Source organism: Oenanthe melanoleuca, chromosome 13 (genome assembly GCF_029582105.1).
Source record: "Oenanthe melanoleuca isolate GR-GAL-2019-014 chromosome 13, OMel1.0, whole genome shotgun sequence".
In the NCBI taxonomy this organism is placed as follows: Eukaryota; Metazoa; Chordata; class Aves; order Passeriformes; family Muscicapidae; genus Oenanthe; species Oenanthe melanoleuca.
In genome coordinates this window covers 1,042,236-1,062,209 of record NC_079347.1, presented here as the reverse complement: position 1 = coordinate 1,062,209, position 19,974 = coordinate 1,042,236, and the positions used below count along the sequence as shown (strand labels likewise).

Below are 19,974 nucleotides of genomic sequence, written 5' to 3'. Positions count from 1 at the left end.
ACAAATTGCTTTCTTCCCCCTCCAAAATATCCGACCCTGCAGGAAACGGTGTTTTACCTTTCCCAAGGAATCCAGACAGGCAGGCAGGCAGACGGAGGGTGCACACGAGCTGTGTGAGCACCCAGCTGCTCTGCAGGGCACAGCCTGCAAAGCCCAGCTCCCTGCCAGCTCTGGCCACATGCAGGGTCCCTATCCCTCACCCTCAGGGTCCCCAGAGGCTGGTGCTGGCTCTGATGGTGATTGTCACGGCAATTCTAGGATCAGATGGAGTCACACACAGGCAGCTCACCCAGACTTTCTCTCCAGAGTGCTTTAGGCACTGCTGTAAGCTGTGGCTTTCCAAGCAATTGCTCTCCATCAGCTCTTTGCCTTCCAGAGGAGTTGGGTCTCAGATCCCTGCTCTCAGGTTGCTTCTAGAGAGCCTCCCCATTGCACACCTTTCTCTGGAGCCCCCCCACTGCCCACCTTGCCCCGTGGGAACAGCCCTCCCCTGATGTCCCCCCATGGGCAGGCACCCCATGTAGGCTCTCCTGCAGGTCCCCAGAGCCTGTCCCCAGCCCAAAGCCCTCCCCTCTCTGTCCTGCATCCCTGAGGCAGCTCTGCAAGTCAAGCCTGGGAATCTGGTTCGTTAGCTCTTGGCAATGCCATCCCCCCAAATGTCATGGCATGCAGAAATCTATGAAAACCAGAGGCCTGGGACATGTGTTTTTGTTTGTTTGCATGTGCCAACATTTCCAATGGCTCAGAAATGTGTGCCTGTGAAAGCTGCGTGTGTGTTATTCATTTAGGATTATTTTCAGTCCTTATAATAGGAGGCTCATTTTATCCTTTTGAACGCTCTCGAGCAGAGATGATCACAGCCCAAAAGCCTGCCATGGCTGTAAACAACATCTAAGTTCCACATCACTGTCTCTCCTTGGAAAACGGTCCCACCAAGGAGTGGAAGGGTTTTCACTCTGTGCTTGTGTCAGATACACAGATAAAGAGGCAGCTCATTTCTCTAGACTCCTTTGTATACCCCAGCCAAGATTTTTACATTCTGATTCATGCAAATCCGATCATCTGATCAAAGTAACATGTGCTACCTCCCAGGAACTCAGGCCCTGCTGGCTGGGCCGTGGCCCAGCCCTCGCACACCATTGCTTCCCTCTGGCTCCTGGCTGCTCCCTCTGGCCTCACACACAAATCCCCTGGCCAGCAGCTCCAGGCTTGTGCCGTGGTCACCTCCCAGCTGGCCACTGTCACCTCCCAGCTGGCCACTGTCACCTCCCAGCTGGCCACTGTGGGCTCTGCTCCCAGCCAGCTCCAAACTGGCGGCCACAAGGGCTGGTGACTCTGCACAGCCTCACAACACACTGGGACAGCCCTTCCCTGCACCCTTGCTGCTCCATGCCAGAGTTTCTGGGGGCACCTCTCTCCTGGGTAGTCATAATGGTACCCCAAAATGGGCACATGTCTCTGGATCCCTAAGCTGCAAAGTTTTGGGGTGAAATTTCTCAGTTACAAATTTCTCCCATGATTGCCATAGCTCATTGCATTCACTCGGGACAAAAGCAGGTTCAGAATTTCCTCTTCTTCAAAAAAAAAATGGCCCTTCCAAGACTGGGATTGCACAAGGCACTGAAAACACATCCCCAGGGAGGAACAAGCCCTCAGCTGGGAAGGGGCACGCCAGCATCACCTGCAGTGCTTTCCCCAGCTGGGCCATGCTGTCCTGCATCCAGGACATCCCTCACACACACTGCAAACCGGGATGCCTGCGCTGCAGAACCCAGGAGGAAACTCCCAGCAGAGGTTTGGTGCGGTTACATCTTCTGTTATTCCTGGCCGCTGCGGTTGTTTTTTTCAAAACAAAGGCAGTGTTTTCTATCCTTTAGGCCTGAGCAGACCAATTCATCTCTCTTTAGATGGGTTTGATGTGGCTTGGGAAACTCAAGGAGTTGTTTTCCAAGCCCAGCATAACTCACTTATGTTTCCTGTGGCTCAGCCACGGGTCCTCCAGCCTGGCAGCCACTGGGATGTGCAGACAGTTCCCCTTTAGTCTGCTCCAAGGCTGGGAACCAGCCCTTGCCCAGGCAGGTGTCAGCCACCTTCTTGCTGCACTGCCTGGACTAAACTTTCCGTGATTTTCTGACTAGAAACGAGTCCCACCCACAACAAACACAGTCAGGCACTGGTCAGCACCAGCCCAGAGCTCACAGCTTGGCTTGTCTGTGCCAGCAACCACGAAATCCACGGGTCTTGGTGACCAGGGAGCCCCAGTATGTGCCAGACCTGGCTGAAGGACGGGGACTCTGTGGAGGATGCTCACAGTGTAGAGCATCTCCTTGGGCTGGCACCTTAACACAGGCACTGCAAACTTAAAATGCCAAAGGAGAAAGGAAACAGTGTTCTGAGCTTTGCTCCCATCAGCTGGGGTTCAGCCTCGGATAAAAGGAGGGGCAGAAGGAGGGCAGCAGGAATGGGTGGGACAGGGAGAAGGTCTGGGCTCTGCACCCATCCATGGGCTCCAGAAAAGGTTCCAGGGCCTCAGCGAGTGCAGAGATGCAGCATTTGCTAAAGCAACAGAAAACTGCCATAGGACTGAAGGTTCAGTGCAGGGCTCAAATCAATTTCAACTGACAAATAGGCAATGGAGACTTTTTTACACATCACCTAGCTGTTTTTTACTTTCAAAACTCCTATTTCTCTTTTTTCCCCCTCTATGAAATCACATGTATTTAAAGAAATTAAATAAATCCTTAATGGAGTGAACTAAATGTCTCTGGTAAACTCAAATCACTCCACTCAGAACTTTGTCTCACTTAAAAAGAAAAAAAGTTTCAGTTTGACCTGGTTTTTCCTCCCTAATTTTTCAGCTCACACTGTTGGAAATAACAGTCTACATAGGTTACATCATTTGTGAGGAATCTCCTCTCATCTGTCTCCAAATGAATAACAACAAACATTCAAAAAATAATTGAAGTTTTATATATATCCCTTGGCCATTCAGGTGGTATGGCTGGCACGAGACATAGGCACTTTAAACAGCTGTTGTGAATCTTAAGTATAAACTTCCACCCTTTGGCACAGCACCAGGAAATTCTGCATAGGAATATACCTGCTCTGCCTGGCAGCAGACACAGCCCTCGGCGTTGAATACCTTCAGAGTGGACACAGAGAGAGAAAAGCTGTTTTCCCGAGGACACAGAGAAAAGATGTTTTCCTGGGGACATGGAAAGAGAAAACCTGGGGACACCCCTGCTTTGTGTGACCCTTTTCCCTCTGCTGGATGAGCGTGGCTGAGCAGGGCTCAGAGGAATGCACAGACCCCCACACACAGAGCTCCTCTTCCTCCTGCATCACCAGATACTCGTGTTGTAGAGTAATCCAGTGGTCTAAAACATCCCATCCACCACTACCCACACATCTTCAGCTATCCCAACCTTATTTCTCAGATGTAGGCATGGTAACCCAGTGTGCTCAGGGAGCCAAAGTAACCCATGTTTTCTGCTACCCAACCTGTCCCACCCAGAGCTGACTCCAATTGCTCAGTCAGATCTTCCTTGGTGGACAAACTCTCCTGGACAGCACAAAGGCCATCTTCTCCAGCTGGAGTCTAAAACAGGCTGAAATCCTGTTCCATTGCTTTTGTGAAAGTACAGAGACACCAAATTGAGCAGAGAATCAGGGAAAGCTGATGGACATCACAGGCACATGGTGCAGAACACCACCCCTACACCTGCATGTGTGCCTGCCAAGCCTTGCTCCAAGAGCAAACCAATAAAGCAGGGTACTGGTGTAAGTGTGCCTGCTCAGAGCTCCACACACACTAATGCCAACACAGTGTGTTATGTCCCTTGCTCTTGAGGAGAATCCCAGAATAGCAACTGAATCCTCATTAACAATCTTCTATTATAAAGTAAATCAAACACAAATCCTTCATGGGAAATCTCAGCTCGTATTCAGGGCGACTGAAGAGTTTCTGAAAGGACAAAATGAGGTTAAACACCACAGACAAGCTGACAAGCTCCTTCTCTGCTCTGGAGGTCAGGGAGAGCCCTGTCCAGCCACCTCTAACCCCTAAGCAGCCCCTGGCCCGAGCCCAAGCACAGGCGGGGCAGCAGTACCATGTGCTGCTGGGCACAGGATGCATTTCCCCTATTTCTGTTCAGTCCTTGAATGTCTCCTACCCAGAGCACCCTTCTGTCCAACGTGAAGGTCCTCTAAAGGCGACCTGGTGTGATTACTTCTCTCCTTTGCCCCTGCTTTTGTTGCTACTAAAGCCTGAAAGCAGATGTTCAAATACAAACACTTAATGTGCACCATCAGCCAACAAATGCCTCCAGCATCACCTCATCCAGGTGAGCACCAACCTCCTCACCACACTGCCTTCCCACAGCCTGAGGAACCTTTCCCTCTGCTTACAGGAAATACTTCTGAAAACCAATGAGGGACAGAGACCCCTGCTGCACACCAATTGTATGGCCCCTCACTCCCATGAGCCAGTGTACCACAGTGGGACAGGGAGAAGATCTTCCCTGGTTGCTCCCAGCCTCAATCTGGAAGAGGAGATCCCCTCTGTCCAGACTTCTCCAGCCTTTACTGCCCTCAGCCCTTCGGATTTCTCCAGTGGCAAACAAACCTGTCATTCTAACAGTGAAACCATCAGGGCCATGGGCCATGGCAATATTTCAAGGAGAAAAAAGGCACCCATAAAACCTTCCTCACTCTGGGAATCAACTGGGTGTCTCCTCTTGGAGGCACTAACACAGCAAATCTCCAGCTGCTCCCAATGCTCCACCCCAGCATCTTCTGAACTTTCCCCAAATCCTTCCCACATGAATCAATCTGAAGACAAAGCTGGAAAAGCCTTCCAGCCCCCACCAACCAATTCTACCATGGGTCCTGCTCCTGTGCTTGTCTCCAGGTGCCCAGGAGAGCAGCTCCCAGTAATCCTCTGGGACAGGAGGGACTCCCTGGCATGAGGCATCACCTGCACAGCTGCCCAGCTCCTCCTGGAGCAGCGTGGAGTGGCCCTGCTTAGCACTGCTCATTTTTCTCTAGGCTTGCAAAGTTTGGAGATTGGTTCAGATAAGCATCCTCAAGCTTGCATGCTTATCTGCACCATCTCCCAAACAGCTTTGATCTGCAGGATTTGGCTGCAGCTCTCAAAGTTATCTTGGGAAAGCTTGTTCTGGGGAGAGTCATTCTCCTGATTAACAAGAAAAAGCTTTCTTAGTGGCTTTGAGCATTTCCAGCCCTGGCTGTAACCAGGGAGTGCAGCCATGCCTGCACATGGAGAGAAGGCAAAGCCAAGTGAGCTTCTCCTTACAGCTCCACTCGGGCTCCATTGCCATTCCAGCTACAATCTGAGCTCAGATATTTCAGCTGGCTTCTTTTCCCCACTTCCTGTTTGTGGGGCACTTCACATCTCCCATATCCTGTGCAGAATGCCTGAAAGGAGAGCTAGCTGCACTGAGCAGGGGAGTGAGCTCCTGGATGAGCTGGGTGAACCATGCAGGACAAGGGAGAGGGATTTGTCTGGCTGAGGGCAAGTTCTAAAAGGCACAATTTTGAATGAAACAGCTGAAAGCAAGAGGCCCTCTAAAAGCTCTAATGAAGAAAACACAAGCCACACGTAAGTACATGTTAATGCAGTCAGATACTCATTTTCCAGTTTACTTTCTGCTTGGCCACAGCTTCAGGAAATATTCCTTGAACTGAAAAGTATCAGATGTGCTGCTCTCGAAAAACACTGATGTGGGTTCCCTCACACTCAGCCCATCATCACCCCACTGAGGCTTTTCCTTGTGGCAACAACCAGGGAGGAAGAGGAAGGTGCTGTTAAGGAACAGGAGGAACTACAGAATCAGCAATGAAGTTTATAGTGGGAAAGTGCCCCGAACATTTCCTGCTGGCCTTGCATAAAGGATAAATATGCATTAAAAAAACCACTACTCAGGGAGGGGAAAGAAGTGTGAACAGCAAAAATATGTACATATGTTTTAAATAATTTTTTAATTGTTGAGGCAGTAATACTTGGTTCATGGAACTGCAATATACAGAGAGGTGAAATAAATAGCTTATATATATATAATATATATAATATAGCTGGTTTTAAAATATTCCCTTATCATTGGTGTACTAGGTCATCTTGTAGTCACTTGAATGTAGTTAGCAGCATTCTCCAGAAGTGAGCAGGATGCAGGATCACGGAGCCGTGAGTCCCTATGTCGTCGGAGGGTTAAGAGGGTCGGTGCCAGAGCTCCTGGGCTCGTCCCTGCAGCTCCAGCCTGGCCTGGCCGGCGGCAGCAGGCAATAAATAATTACTGCCCGCCCGACTGGCGGGGCAGGCTCTCAGGAACTTTGGGAAAGAACTTTGGTTTTCTTTGGTTTTATTTATTTATTTTTAATTTTTTTTTTTTTTTTCCCTCTGGGGATATGCTTCAGAAGTTGTCCTTTCCAAAAAAAAAAAAGCAAAATAAGCACCTGTGTGTCATCAACAACAAGAAGTCAATTTAAATAGAGCAGTTCATTTCATTTTTCAAGTCACAATAAATCCCGAACAGCTTTCCCCAGCATTTGCCATCTAGTCTTTTATTAATTTTTTTTATTTTTATTTTTTTTAAACACAATGTACAAAAATAGAGCTTCTTCCTTATTTTTAATGTAAAAATATTCCTCTGGTGCAGTTTTTTTTTTTTTTTTTTTCCTTTTTGTGGTTTCTTATTGTGACACTGTTTTTGTCTATTTTTAGCTGGGGTTGGTGGGTCGTATTCTCTTAGTCCTCTTGGTGACTGTTGTGTACTTGAAAGGTTTCTGTATCTCCATTTGCCCCTTTGGGTATCTCTTCATAAAGTGTACATCTTGCTGGTTTTCCCGGGTCTTGGGCCCTTTCCGTGGCCTCCCTTTTTTGGTGAATCCAACATACCAGCCTGAGTATTTTGCAGACATCAGTGCCGTGTAGTTGTTTTCTAGGACTTTTTCAATGAAGACACACTCCTTACTGGTGCCATCAGGCTGAAAAAGGGAAGAAAAAAAAATAAAAGAAAAAATAAATAATCCAAATGCAATCTCAGTGACCAAAACCCAATTTGGCATAAATAAAATCATCACATCTGGACCTCTTTTTTGGTTCAAACATTGCTAATAAGAGCCATAACAAGCATCAGCTGAAATTGAATTTTTTTTTAAAGCATGAAAGCGTGAGGTCATAATTTTTTTTTTAATGCTCTTATCCAAGGGACGAAAAATTTTTCAAAGACAATAGTTAAGTTTATCCAGTCCAGTGCCTTCAACTGCAAGCAAAGCAAGACATCCAGCTTTGCTTTTTTCCATTAAGGAGAAAGGATGAAACATCATACTTAGTCAGAAAAAAACCCAAACCCCAGAATCTCACGTGGCCCAAACAACAGCATTTCCCCTTCTACCCCTCACTTCTGATGTTTCCTGAAATACCTTATGGACTTTCACCCACAATTACCCAAATCCCACTAAAAGTATGGCAAGGCTCAGTCTAAGCCTCTCCAGCAGTTTGAAAGCTCTGCCCTAGGTGATCCCAGGGCAGCCCTGCAGATGGACCACACGTGGTGCCCAGGGCTGCTGGAGCCCTGGGACTGGAGAGCCCTGAAGCCAAACTGGGCTCAGCTCAGCCTGGAGATCAGGACTACCAGACCCAGCCTGGCCCTTGGACACAGCTCTCTGCATTCAGGACTCTCACACAGCACAGGCAGCACTGCAGCGAGTGACAGCATCACACAACTGCATCTCCAAGTCCTTGAGCACAAAGGAAATTCTTCTCACCCAAACCTTCTGCCAGAAAACATTTTGCCCTTGAACTGCTGAGTTCCTGATGCTGTACCTGGAATGCCACATGCCACATGCACTCACACTTTGATTTATGCATCAGAAGATATTCAGAGTAGACACAGGATAAGCAGATAAGCATCACACAGGACTTCATTTAACGCTCAGCAAAGCCAAAGGAAGGATTTCCATCATAGCCCAGTTCAGCTTCCCACTGAAATCAATGAGTTTTTCAGAACTGCAGACCCACATATGCTATATGAAACCCTGTCCAGCCACACCACACACTGTCAGGGCCTCTCAGTCTTTAGCCATCACATCCTGAGGAGAAGGGAAGCCACAGCAGGGTGAGCTGCTCAGCCCCAGCTCTGCCCAGGGAAGAGGAGCCAGCCCTGCATGCTCACCATCCCTTCCCCAAGGACAGCTCAGCCTGCCCTCTCAGGGCAGCCATCCTAAAACGTGCTGCACAACCCCTGAGGAGTTTGCTGCAGTTTGGGGAAGGGCAGGGGATCCTGCACAGGCTTCCCTGCAGCCCTGAGCCCCAAACACCCTCAACAGGGGAACCATCGGGCACCTGACCCAGGCTGGAGGCAGCAAGAGAGGAAAGGATGGCTGGCATCAGCAGCCCCCAGGGCCAGCCACTCCTGCAGGGCTCAATCCTTCAGCAGAGCTGTGGTTCCATCCCTGTGGCAGGAGGTGTTTGTTTTGTTTGATGTTTGCCCTGAAGTCAGCACTGCTCCCTCCTGCCTCAAGGCTTTTGGCTCCAGGGAAGGTCTCTGTAAGAGGGCAAATTCTGAAAACTTTTGCAGCAATTCTGCTAATCCAGGGCCTGCACAGGGGTTCTGCCTTAGGACCTGCAGTCTCCATCCTGGTTAGGCACAAAGGTCCTCATTTTACCATCCACAACTGGAAGCTCACAAACGCTTTAATGAACAGCAGAACTGGGCAAAGCTCAGTGATTCCAGTTCCTGGGGGTGTCATTCTCCAAGTCCTGAGTTTGATCAAAGCCACATGAGTGGCAAAGGGGGAAATCAGTCAACACCACAGGGTTCCACCAGATTTCAATGGGAAGCCATAAAACCAGCTCCAGGTTTCTCAGGGCTCAGCCCACTACAAACCCTTCCCCAGTGAGTGGAGAATTTTTAAACAATGCCATGGCTGGGATTCAAATCCACCCAAAGCCAGGTGCCTGTGAACCGACCGGATCCATACCACAGGGGGAGCAGGTAATTGGAAGGGTTGTTCCCCCCATGCTCGTGGAAAGGGACTGGATTTGAGCCCTGACCTTGTTGCTAGGAGAATTAAGGGTTTTTCATGCAATTTGGGAGGTTTCCGCTTGTACTGCAATGTCAGTTTTTCACGGAAAATGAAGACTGGAATGAAAAGAAAACATGTGTGTAGGAGGGGGAACTTACTCTATTAATAACAAAAAAGTATTTACTTATACCTTCAAATTTGCCAACAGAGCCTAAGACGGAGACAGGAGGTGGAGGAATAACAAGGTGCAACTTCAGGCCAACCTCAGGGCTAATTTGAAGTAAACAAGGTGCATGAGATAAAATAACTTCGTTCTGGAAGAGGAAGAGCTAAATGGCTTGATAAAATGAAATTACAGCAACATTTACAAGTACCTAAAGATAAATCAGGATAAGGACCTCACTTCCCCAAACAGAGCATTCCTGTATGTGCTAAGACATGTCACAGACACACAAATGATTTTCAAATACTGACAAGATAATTTTACAGTTTCTTTTATGATCCCCAATAGGATAAATCATCCACACAATTTACCTACACCATGAAGAGCTGTAGCCACAGCAATCTGTTAGGGGAAAAAATCAATTTGTGAGGGTTTTCAGTAATTTTTAAGCATCAGGTGCTCAACATTTCAAATTTAATCAGTTCAGCTATAGCAGATCACTCCCTGGGTCTGTCAGCCATCCCCTCACTCCTCCAAAGAGAGGGGCTGAAAGAGAAAAGCTTTGGCCAAGCATCACTCCCTGCTCCAGCCACGGGCTCACCCTTCCCCAGGAGCTCCTGGTGACCGAGCCAGGGCTGCACCCTCCATCAGCACAGCCAGCTGGGAGCTCTGCCCAGCCACATTTCACACACACTGCACTGGCAGGGATGGCCCTGCACAGCACTCAAATAAAGTTCTTGAAAGCCCCAGAGCTGCACAGGGGCCATCTGGCCCAGTCTGATGGTCTGGCCACAGGACAGATGAGGTCCCAGAGCCAGCCCCACATCCCTGTCCCCTCCACAGCAGCAGTGAGGGCTTCGTGTGCCCCCCATGTACCCCACTGGCTGCTCCATCCCACTGGCAGCAGCTCCAGCCACGCTCCCTGCTCAGAGCAGGACACAGCAGAGGCACAGCCCTGCTCCAGCAAAGGCTCTCTGCAAGTCACACCCCACATTGCTGGTGCTGGCCCAGGACTGCTGCCTGGCCATGCAACAAGGCCATGCCACCCTGCAGGTCAGTTCTGTGCAAAGAAATAATTCAGAGCATGTTTTTGTTTAAACACACCCAACAGCTTTGGGAAGATGTGCTCTCTGCTAGCCAAATTTCTGATTAATGCCTTTTAAAATGCCTGATCTAAAAGCCACCTTGCAGGGAAAGCTCAGATTGAAGGGAAAGCACAGCCTGAGCATCCCCTGGAACACGGGCTGGGGAGCAGCACCAAGGGTGGCTCCAGCAGAGCATCCCCTGGAACACGGGCTGGGGAGCAGCACCAAGGGTGGCTCCAGTAAAGCATCCCCTGGAACACGGGCTGGGGAGCAGCACCAAGGGTGGCTCCAGTAAAGCATCCCCTGGAACACGGGCTAGGGAGCAGCACCAAGGGTGGCTCCAGTAAAGCATCCCCTGGACATGGGCTGGGGAGCAGCACCAAGGGTGGCTCCAGTACAGCATCCCCTGGAACACGGGCTGGGGAGCAGCACCAAGGGTGGCTCCAGCACAGCATCCCCTGGAACATGGGTTGGGAGCAGCACCAAGGGTGGCTCCAGCAGAGCATCCCCTGGAACACGGGCTGGGAGCAGCCTCAGCAGTGGGGCATGCCCAGCACCAGGCTGGGACCCGGGTGGTGCCCGGGTTTGTACAGAGCAGGGCTGGAGCAGCAGCAGCCAGGGCTCACCCTGCAGCCAGGGCTTGAGCAGTTCCGCACCCGGAGCCAGCTCCAGCCGCTTGCAGCTGAGGGCAGCAGAGCCGAGGGCTCGGAGCACCACGGGCTCACCAAGGAGCAGCCCCGATTGTTTGTGCAGAGCATTTGGCGAGGGGCTCTCCAGTCTTAAACGTGAAACATGTTGAACTGACACTAAAGCAGAATTAAGTGCCAAAGCATTTGCTGCTTCTACAATTACACTCCGGAGCGCTTTGGTGCTCCTGCTCTCCTTTTTATGACCCAACTTGGTCTTATTGTAGTTTGGCTTTCTCGTTTTAAGTTCTCCAAATGGAAAGGATCAAAGAGCTCTTTGTTGTCGTGGCAGGAGCGCCGCTCGGAGCGAGGCATTGCTGCCACGAACAGCTTGCAGCTCAGGGGGGATTCGCGGCCGCTCTGCGCCACCAGCCCGAGCCAAAGCCTCAGCAGGTGCAGCACCGCCTCCCCTGCCCCAGCCTGCCGAGCCACCTGAGCAGCTCCTGATGGCACACGGAGGCCAGGGCAGCTTTTCTCATTCACGCTTCACAAATCTGGGCACCGGGAAATCCAAACTTCCCTCGGCTTTCGCAGCAACAAAGAGCCCTCGCCAGCAGCTCGGGTCACACCGCGGAGCGAAGCTCCAGGACGGAAAAGTTCCTCTGTTTGCAAAGCTCAGGACACAATTGCAGCTGTTGTTAGCTAAGCTTAGGTTAAAACACTTCCCCTCCTCAAGAGCTGCTGCAATTAGGAGCTCTCTGGGTGAGCGGCTGGTGATGTGCTGCAAATAACAACAAAGCCCAAAGGCCAGCAGCGCGTCTGTGACAGCCCAGGAATGCCGGCTTGGCAGCGGCACAGCGAGCTCAGCACCGCCGCTGACAGCGCCTGGGGCTCATTAGCACCTTCCTGCAGCTCGAGTCAAACTGTGCTGACACCAGCCCGTACCGCGGAGAGCATCTCCCTCTGCCAGGGGAGGGAGGCAGGCCCCCTCCCAAAAACCCTGCAGCAGGGAAAGCTACCACTCGAGCAAAAGGTTTCCAAGAGGGCACCCAGGCTTTTACGAGGAAAACCGCTGAAAAGGGGCCCTTCCTGCACGCATCCTGCTCTCCTCCTCCACAGACAGACAGACAGACAGACAGACAGACAGACAGAGGGGGTCCCCAAGCACCGGCACCCCACCGTGCTGGGTTCCTTGCCACCCGCAGGTGCGAAGGATACCCACCGATCTCAGCAACCATTTCAAAGGGCTGCTGAAGATTCCCTGGACACTGAGGCTGCTGGATTCACCCCCTGCATTACACAGAGGAAACCCACCCTGTGTCTCCTCAGTTTCACAGCAGTGGCAGCAGGGAAGGTTTGGGTTTCCAGGTGCAGCACGGCTCAGCAGATGGATCTCAGAAGGATGCCCAGCTAAGCACCCAGGGCTGGTGGCCCAAGCACTGGTAGCCCCTGACAGCCCCAGAGCTGCTCCCCCTGCAGTGCTCAGCCACGCGTGGCCTTCAGGGCGTTCCCTCTGCAGTTCTGCACAAGCTCAGATAAAGTCAGAGGGGCGATGCTCGGAGCCGGCTCCAGACTCGCTCCACACGGCTTGGAAAATCTCAGGTGTAAGGAGGCATTACAGGAGCTGTGTTAGTGTCACAACTTTTAGCACTGCCCCTCTCCCCCTTGACACACACACACCTTCCACAGGCAAGTCAGAAAACCCCACGGGGAGGGGAGCACAGCTGGCAGAACCTGCTCACAACCTGAGCCATGCCCTGCACTTTATGGGCATTATCGGGACAGATCCCTCTGCAGCATCCTGACGCTCAGCATCCAGGATTTATGACAAGGCATCCCGACCACAGAGACACCTCTTGACCCAAATGCACATTCCTGCTCCTAGAGCAGGCTGTAAATCAGGGAAGCTGCATCCATAACTGCCAAGAGTCACTCAGCCTCATGCACGTTTCCTCCAGCTCCCTGCCCTCTGAACCTGCACAATCCTCCGAGGAAAATACTTAGGAGTCATGATGGGCAGTTCAATAAAAGTGTCTGCCAGCGCAGCGGAGAGGTTAATTATGTATACAGGACATGTAAGTGCACTCACGAGGCGGGGAGTAACACAACACCTCGCCGAGGAGATGCTCCCTGCAGGGCACATCTCCCTCCAGAGGCCCCGTTCCGCAGCAGCCCTGCCCAGGCTGGGAACACCCCACCCCTCCCAAAAACAGCAAAGAAGGGCACGGTCCTGCATGGCTCAGGACACCCAGGCTTGGCAGAGCCCTGTGCCTGTCTGTGCCAGACACAAGCTGCAGGAACCAAGGAAGAGAAGAATTTAAACTTTTTCTTTCCTTCTGCCTTTCATTCCAAAATTCCCCTATTCTAAATGAGTTCAGTAACCCTCGCATTGCCCTGGGAGAGCTCTCTGTCACAGACAGACAGGAGGACACAGATGAAAGGAGTGTCTGTAGCTGGGCCAGGTAAGGCTGGGGTCACACCAGGACAGGACTCCTCACCTGCTCCTCCGTCCCTGCCACGGCTCCTGCCAGCACTGCAGCAGGGTGGCCATGGCCAGCACCAGGGCAAACAGGTGTCTTCACGTGGAAAGATGCAGCTAGGAATGTCTATCAAGCAAAGGTGCATCAGAGTCTGCATGTACTTACTGTTAATGAGCAGAAACATCAACCGCTTTTTAAATGAACTTCATTCAACCAAGAGAAAATTTAGGAAACTTAAGTCAAAAGTGCAGGTTTCCTGGAGCAGGAAGCTACTGCTCTGCAGGAGATCTGAATGCCCAGGCAGATTTCAGATGTGATACCTGAGCAGATCCATGGCATCTCCCATTACCTGCACCCACCAGGTGCAGTTCCAGGAGCTGGGAGGGGCTGCCCGTGGGAAGGGATGGGAAGGTGTTTTTACCCCTCTGTACCAAGCAGAACCTGCTGCTGAAGGGCTCTCCTGGGCTCTGCTGGGAGCTCTTTTCCAGCAGTCATTTCCAGCCTCCACAGGCCAGTCCTGCCCTTTCTGTAAAAGCCATGCAAGAGCAGCAGCCTGTTCCATCTAGGCTTTAATTCAATATATCACTGTAGCAAGGTGGGGGTCACTCCTCTCCCTGGCAACAAGTGTCAGGATGAGAGGACAGAGACTCAGGCTTGAGGGAGCTTCAGGATGGACACTGGGGGAATTTGTTAAACGTGGGAAGGGGCTGCCCATGGAGATGGAGTCCCCAGCCCTGAAGGTGCCCAAGGAGGTGGCACTGAGTGCCCTGGGCTGGGCACAAGGTGGGCACTGGCCACCTTGGACTCCATGGGCTGGGAGGGCTTTCCAGCCTCAGTGATCCTGTGACACAGAGAGCTGTGCTACTAGAGGAAATGTTTTCCTTAAAAATTGTTTAACACACCAGGTGTAGATGATGAGGGGAGCAGGATGACGAGACTAGAACAGTTGCTGACCTCATAACAAGTCCTGGGTCTGTACCAGATTTATTCATATTAAGCAAACATCCAAACTGATAATAACTTCAAGCAAATGCAATCTCATCCAGCCAAGATTCCAGCAGTGATACAACTTTCCCTGGGGCAAGCTTAAATGGGGGGAATTTAGAGCCAAGAAAGGTCATTGCTTATATGCAGGATGGCATTACTTCATGACTTTGTATTACTAAGAAAAGAGAGAAATCCATCATCAAATCAAGTGCCATCCATAAAAAATGATCATCCAGGTGTGTTCCAGCCTGTGAGTGACCAACTTCCATCCCTGTGCAACAAATGCAAGGCTTGAGACTTGTCCTCCCTCAGGAGAACTTTGTATCTTTGGGTATCCAAAAGACAAGGAAAGACAATCTCAAGAACAAAAATGCATTTAAGCAGGGCCTACTCTTCTTTGACCTTAAATATAGTTCTGTAGCTGCCATATCAAATAGACTCTATTTTGCTACTGTTGGAGCACAGGTTTTATTCTCCACTGCAAGAATAGCCTCTGTTTTCTCACCTCCCCTCCAAAACCAAGCTTCAAGCCAAGCAGAAACAGTCTTTGAGGAGCAGGAGTCCCCTGAACCCATTTGAGAGGGACAAGGCTGCACTGCTCTGTTGCCTCTTGCAGTTAAATAAATACATCAGTGTGTTTGCTAAGCAGTGCTTAGAAGAAACATCACCCTCACCCTCATCTTGAGACATGCTCAAGACCAACAACAAATTGCACTTAGGAAATGAGATGCTCTGAGGAAGGCAGTTAAATCCAACCTGGTAACTGCCAGCACAAGATGCATTCAGCAGCACACCCTCTCCACCCAGACAAGGCCTGGCCAGAGCTCAGGGATCCCCATCAGCAATTTTAATTAACATTAAACCTTAGGGAACTGCAATAGTCCAACAGGACACACAGCTGCAGCCACCACGAAACACAGGGGACAGGAGGTCAGCAGCTTTACGGTGACACTTGCTTCCTGAACACAGCAAGGATTAAATTAAATTATCACACAGCTTTCAAGAAGATGGTTTTTTTTCCCTGGGAGGGGATAGACATCTTCCAGCCATGGGATAAGGAAAAGATTCAGAGGTCAAGCTTACAAGCTTGGTCTGCAAGTGAACCTTGACTTTGCAAAGCTCAGTCTGAAGAGAACTGGGGCTTCTTAGAAACAGCCAAAGGAAACATGACATTTCCTAAAGAGGAATCACAATAAACCTGTAACTGCTCCTCAGCTCTCTGGTGAGCTGACACAGCCAGGACACACAATGCCCACATCCCCAGCACAGACCTGCAAGTCCTTAGCATTAAAATAATATAATGCAGAATTTATTTTTTTTTTTATAATAAGAGGACCATTTGCTTTATTTCAGAGTAATCACTTGAAGAATTACAGCTGTGCTGAGAAGCTTAATTTAACTGGAGATCTCCACATACAGCTAAAAGATGACTTCCTTATATTTTGGTGCCCAAAACTGCCCCAGCATTGGAGGTAAGGCTGCCTTAGCCCAGAGCAGAGCTGGACAATCCCTCCCTGGCCCCTGATGTCCCCAGGACAGGGATGTCCATGCTGGCTCACATCCAACTGGCCATGGACCAGGACCCCCGGGTCCCTTCCTGCAGCTTCTCTCAGTTTCTCAACGATGTCTGGGGTGTGAGAATGGAGGAGGGTGGTTTAACTTCCACTTTTAATTTCATGAGAATCTCAGCTTCTAAATTTTCAGAAAAATAATTCAAATTTTTTTTCCATAGATTGTAGGAAAAAAAAGCCTGATCAGGTAAATGCAGAGGATTCTGATGGCCCAATCAAAATAAAAGTGGTTTTGTCATCTCACTGACTTTAAGAGCTTTGCAATCCCACAGGCTCTGATTCCAGATTTCTGGACACTTGAGATGGCTCTGGATTAGGTCTCCCCATCCAAAGTATGGCAATGTCCAAAGTTGCTTGGCTTCAGGGTCCAGTGCACGTGTTCATTTAGATGACTTAAACCAAAACAAACTCCCAGGAGAGCGAAGACCCAGACTGGAGCTCCCAACGAGATCTGAGCGAGGTCCAGCAAAAGCCATGTCAAGTGCTGCTGTCACACGAGATGCCAGGTCAGAGTGGTTTAGGGCTGAGCATGTCAAAGAGAGATCCACAAACATGTGCTATTAAACCTGACACCAGCCCTGCTCATGTTTATGTTGCAAATTCAGCATTCAGAAATTGTTAGGCTGTGCAAGCCCCTTTCAAGCAACTCGAATGCTCCACAAGTCCAGGAAAAATTCTGGATAAGCATCAAACCCCAGTGCAGCTCAGAGTTCTTCCCCAAATGCAAATGCAGTTAGGTGTGTTTTAAATACAGGAGCTGAGGAGGGCAAACACCTCCTGCACTGCACCAGAGCTCCCAGCTGCAGCCCCTGGGTGCCCCTGCCCTCCTGGCACAGCTCCTGGCACAGCTCCTGCTCCTCTGCAGCACCCCTGGCACAGCGGGCACAGGAGCTCTGGCACTCAAATGCCCCACAGGGCTGGGATATGGGGAGGGCACCAGCTCAGGGCTGGTCCCAGAGTGTCCTTTCCTCAGCCCCCAGCCCTGCACTGAGCAGCTGCTGCTCCATCTTTTCAAAGGCAGCTTTTCAGGAAAGCTTCACCTCCCTCTCAGCCAAAGCCAGCTGATAGAAACCTGCTCCAGGTCCAGCAGAAAGGCTTTGGAGAACCCCCTGGTGTCTCTGACCCAGGGGAGTCTCCTTCCCTGCAGAGGGAGGCTCCTGCTGAAGCCCCCACAGCTCCTCCCGTGGGGCCAGAGCAGTTCTGGAGGCCAAGAGCACATTTACAGCCCACAGTGGGCACCTTCACTCTTTGATGCTGTCAGAGTTTTTTTAGCCAACTTTCCTGACTAAACACACACATGCCTCAAGAAAACCCCTATTTTAAAGCTGTAATGTAAACAACCCCAAATTATTACTATCCCCCAAAGGCTACTGCTGGCAGGCATCAGTGATAAAGCTCTGCCAGAGCAGTCTGGCATCCAGCAACAATTTGTTTGTTGTCCTGCAAAAATACAGAGGGCCTTGCCATATGGTATTAGCAACTTTCTGGTAACGTTAAGAAATATATTGGCTTGGAAAGCAGTTATCACAGCAGCAGAAATGCTGTGTCTGAGAGGCAGGACTCTGCTGTGAGTGGCACCAGCACAGTGGGGCTGGACAGGGCTGGGAGAGGCACTGGAGGCAGCACAGCCGTGCCACTCCTGTCCCCTCTACCACTGACATGCCCCTGGCACAGCTTTTGTTCAGGGACCAAAGCTCAGCACTGCCCACTGTGAGTGCTGGGAGGGCTCCAGTGCTGCAGAGTGGTGCCAGGGGACACCCAAATTATCTGTCACCAGTCTGCAGCTCTGCCCCAGCCACCCAAAGCTTCCTACCCTTCACCAAACTGCTCTTCCCCTCTGCTCACATTCAGCTCAGAGAATGGAGGAATAAAATCAAACTCACTAAAATGCTTTCACAAAAATAATGCCCCTATACTACAATGATTTTGGGAGTATGTGGGCATCAGATCACCGAGGAAAGAAGGTGGGAGTGTGAAATACCCTCCCCACGGATGCCTGCTGCAGCCTGAGCACCAGCACTGAGCAGAGACTGCCTCATCCCATGGGGGATGCCAGGGAACCACAGGGAATTCCTGGAGACAGCACTGGGGGTCAGGGGGTGCTCTGACCAGAAGCCTCATCCCATGGGGGATGCCAGGGAACCACAGGGAATTCCTGGAGACAGCACTGGGGGTCAGGGGGTGCTCTGACCAGAAGCCTCATCCCATGGGGGATGCCAGGGAACCACAGGGAATTCCTGGAGACAGGGCTGGGGGTCAGGGGATGCTCTGAGCAGACTGCCTCATCTCATGGGGGGTGTCAGGGAACCACAGGGAATTCCTGGAGACAGGGCTGGGGGTCAGGGATGCTCTGAGCAGACTGCCTCATCTCATGGGGGGGTGTCAGGGAACCACAGGGAATTCCTGGAGACAGGGCTGGGGGTCAGGGGGTGCTCTGACCAGAAGCCTCATCCCATGGGGGATGCCAGGGAACCACAGGGAATTCCTGGAGACAGGGCTGGGGGTCAGGGGATGCTCTGAGCAGACTGCCTCATCTCATGGGGGGTGTCAGGGAACCACAGGGAATTCCTGGAGACAGCACTGGGGGTCAGGGGGTGCTCTGCTCTGCTCCCCACGCTGCAGCCACCACCCCTGGCTGTGCCCAAAGGAGGGGCAGGCTCTGGCCATGCTTTGGTGCTTCAGGCTTCACACAGACTCCTGACTGGAAATGTCCTGCCAGAGGCTGGGACAGGGCAGGGAAAGGCAATCCCTGTGGCTCCAGAGAGCTGGGTGTGCTGTAAGGACAGGCTGAGCACAGCCCAGGTGAGAGCCACTAGGTGAGAGCTCAGCCCAGGCTGCTCCTTGCCCTGCAGACTTCAAAGCCTCACCCTTGCCAGCCTTCAGCAAACACGGCATCCCCACTCTGCCCATGGCCTTATCTCAGTGCACGAGATAAGAGAAGCTGAGGCAGAGAGAAAAACCACAGAAGGATCCCCAGGAGAACCAGTTAGAAGCTCAAGAGCTCCTCCAAAGAGACCATCAGCTCCTCTTTGCTGCCACTACTCAGAGCTGTTGTGTTCTAGATGCCTTGTCACCTTGTCACAAGTGGACAAGTCTCATCTCCTTGGAAGAACTGCACCTTTGAGTCCCCTTGCCCCCATGTTTGCAAGAAGCCTGAGATAAATAAACAGGTTTAACAAATTTTTTAAAAAGACAAAAAGGTATCTCAGAAAAGCAGCTGGCATTCTTGTAATGAATTTTCATATTTTCATCTGTCTCCTCATAGTATGATCCACCATAAAACCTGGAGAAAGAGGGCTCTAGGAAGAACTTAAGGCAGCCTTTCAGCATTTAAAAAAGGTTAAAGAAAGATAGGGACAAACCTTTTAGCAGGACCTGTTGCAATAGGAGTAATGGCTTTAACTAAAAGAAGATAAATTTATACTAGATATAAAGAAGAAATTCTTTACTTTGAGGGCTCTTGCACAGGTGCCCAGAGCAGCTGTGGCTGGCCCTGGATCCCTGGCAGTGCCCAAGGCCAGGCTGGACACTGGGGCTGGAGCACCTGGGACAGTGGGAGGTGTCCCTGCCATGGCAGGGGTGGGATGGGATGAGCTTTAAGGTCCCTTCCAACCCAAAAACTTCTGTAATTTTATAATAAAGTTCAGTGGTCCAGAGAAAACCTCAGGAAGACCAGACAACTCAGGACCTACAATTTCTATGCAGCACCAAAAACCCACAGGCAAAGAAACATATGGGAAGAAGTAAAAAGAAATAAAATCAAATGTTTCTTGGGCCCTCCTCAAAACAACACCAAGGATCCACCAAAAACACAGTCCAGTTTGTTTTGTCCCAGAGGAGTCACTGCTGTACAACACATCCCTGTCTGGCTTTGCAAAGCCCCACAGTGTCAGTGAGCACAGCACTGCTGGCTGGAACACACACACAAACACCTGAGAGAGGCAAATCCCACGGGCTCAGGCTCCATCAGAGGGCTCTGCTGGGAAACTGCTGCAGGGGCAATCATCACAAATAAAG

General features: G+C 50.8%; 1 protein-coding gene across 1 annotated transcript in view; it reads right to left on the bottom strand.

Moving 5' to 3' along the window:
• Positions 1-6,016: 6,016 nt before the first annotated feature.
• Positions 6,017-19,974, bottom strand: part of FGF18 (fibroblast growth factor 18) — a 67,787-nt gene continuing 53,829 nt past the window's right edge. The window contains exon 5 of the mRNA XM_056502175.1: positions 6,017-7,002. Within this exon, the coding sequence (XP_056358150.1) occupies positions 6,736-7,002 (267 nt within the window). The 3' untranslated portion in view covers positions 6,017-6,735. The remainder of the gene's footprint in view (positions 7,003-19,974) is intronic.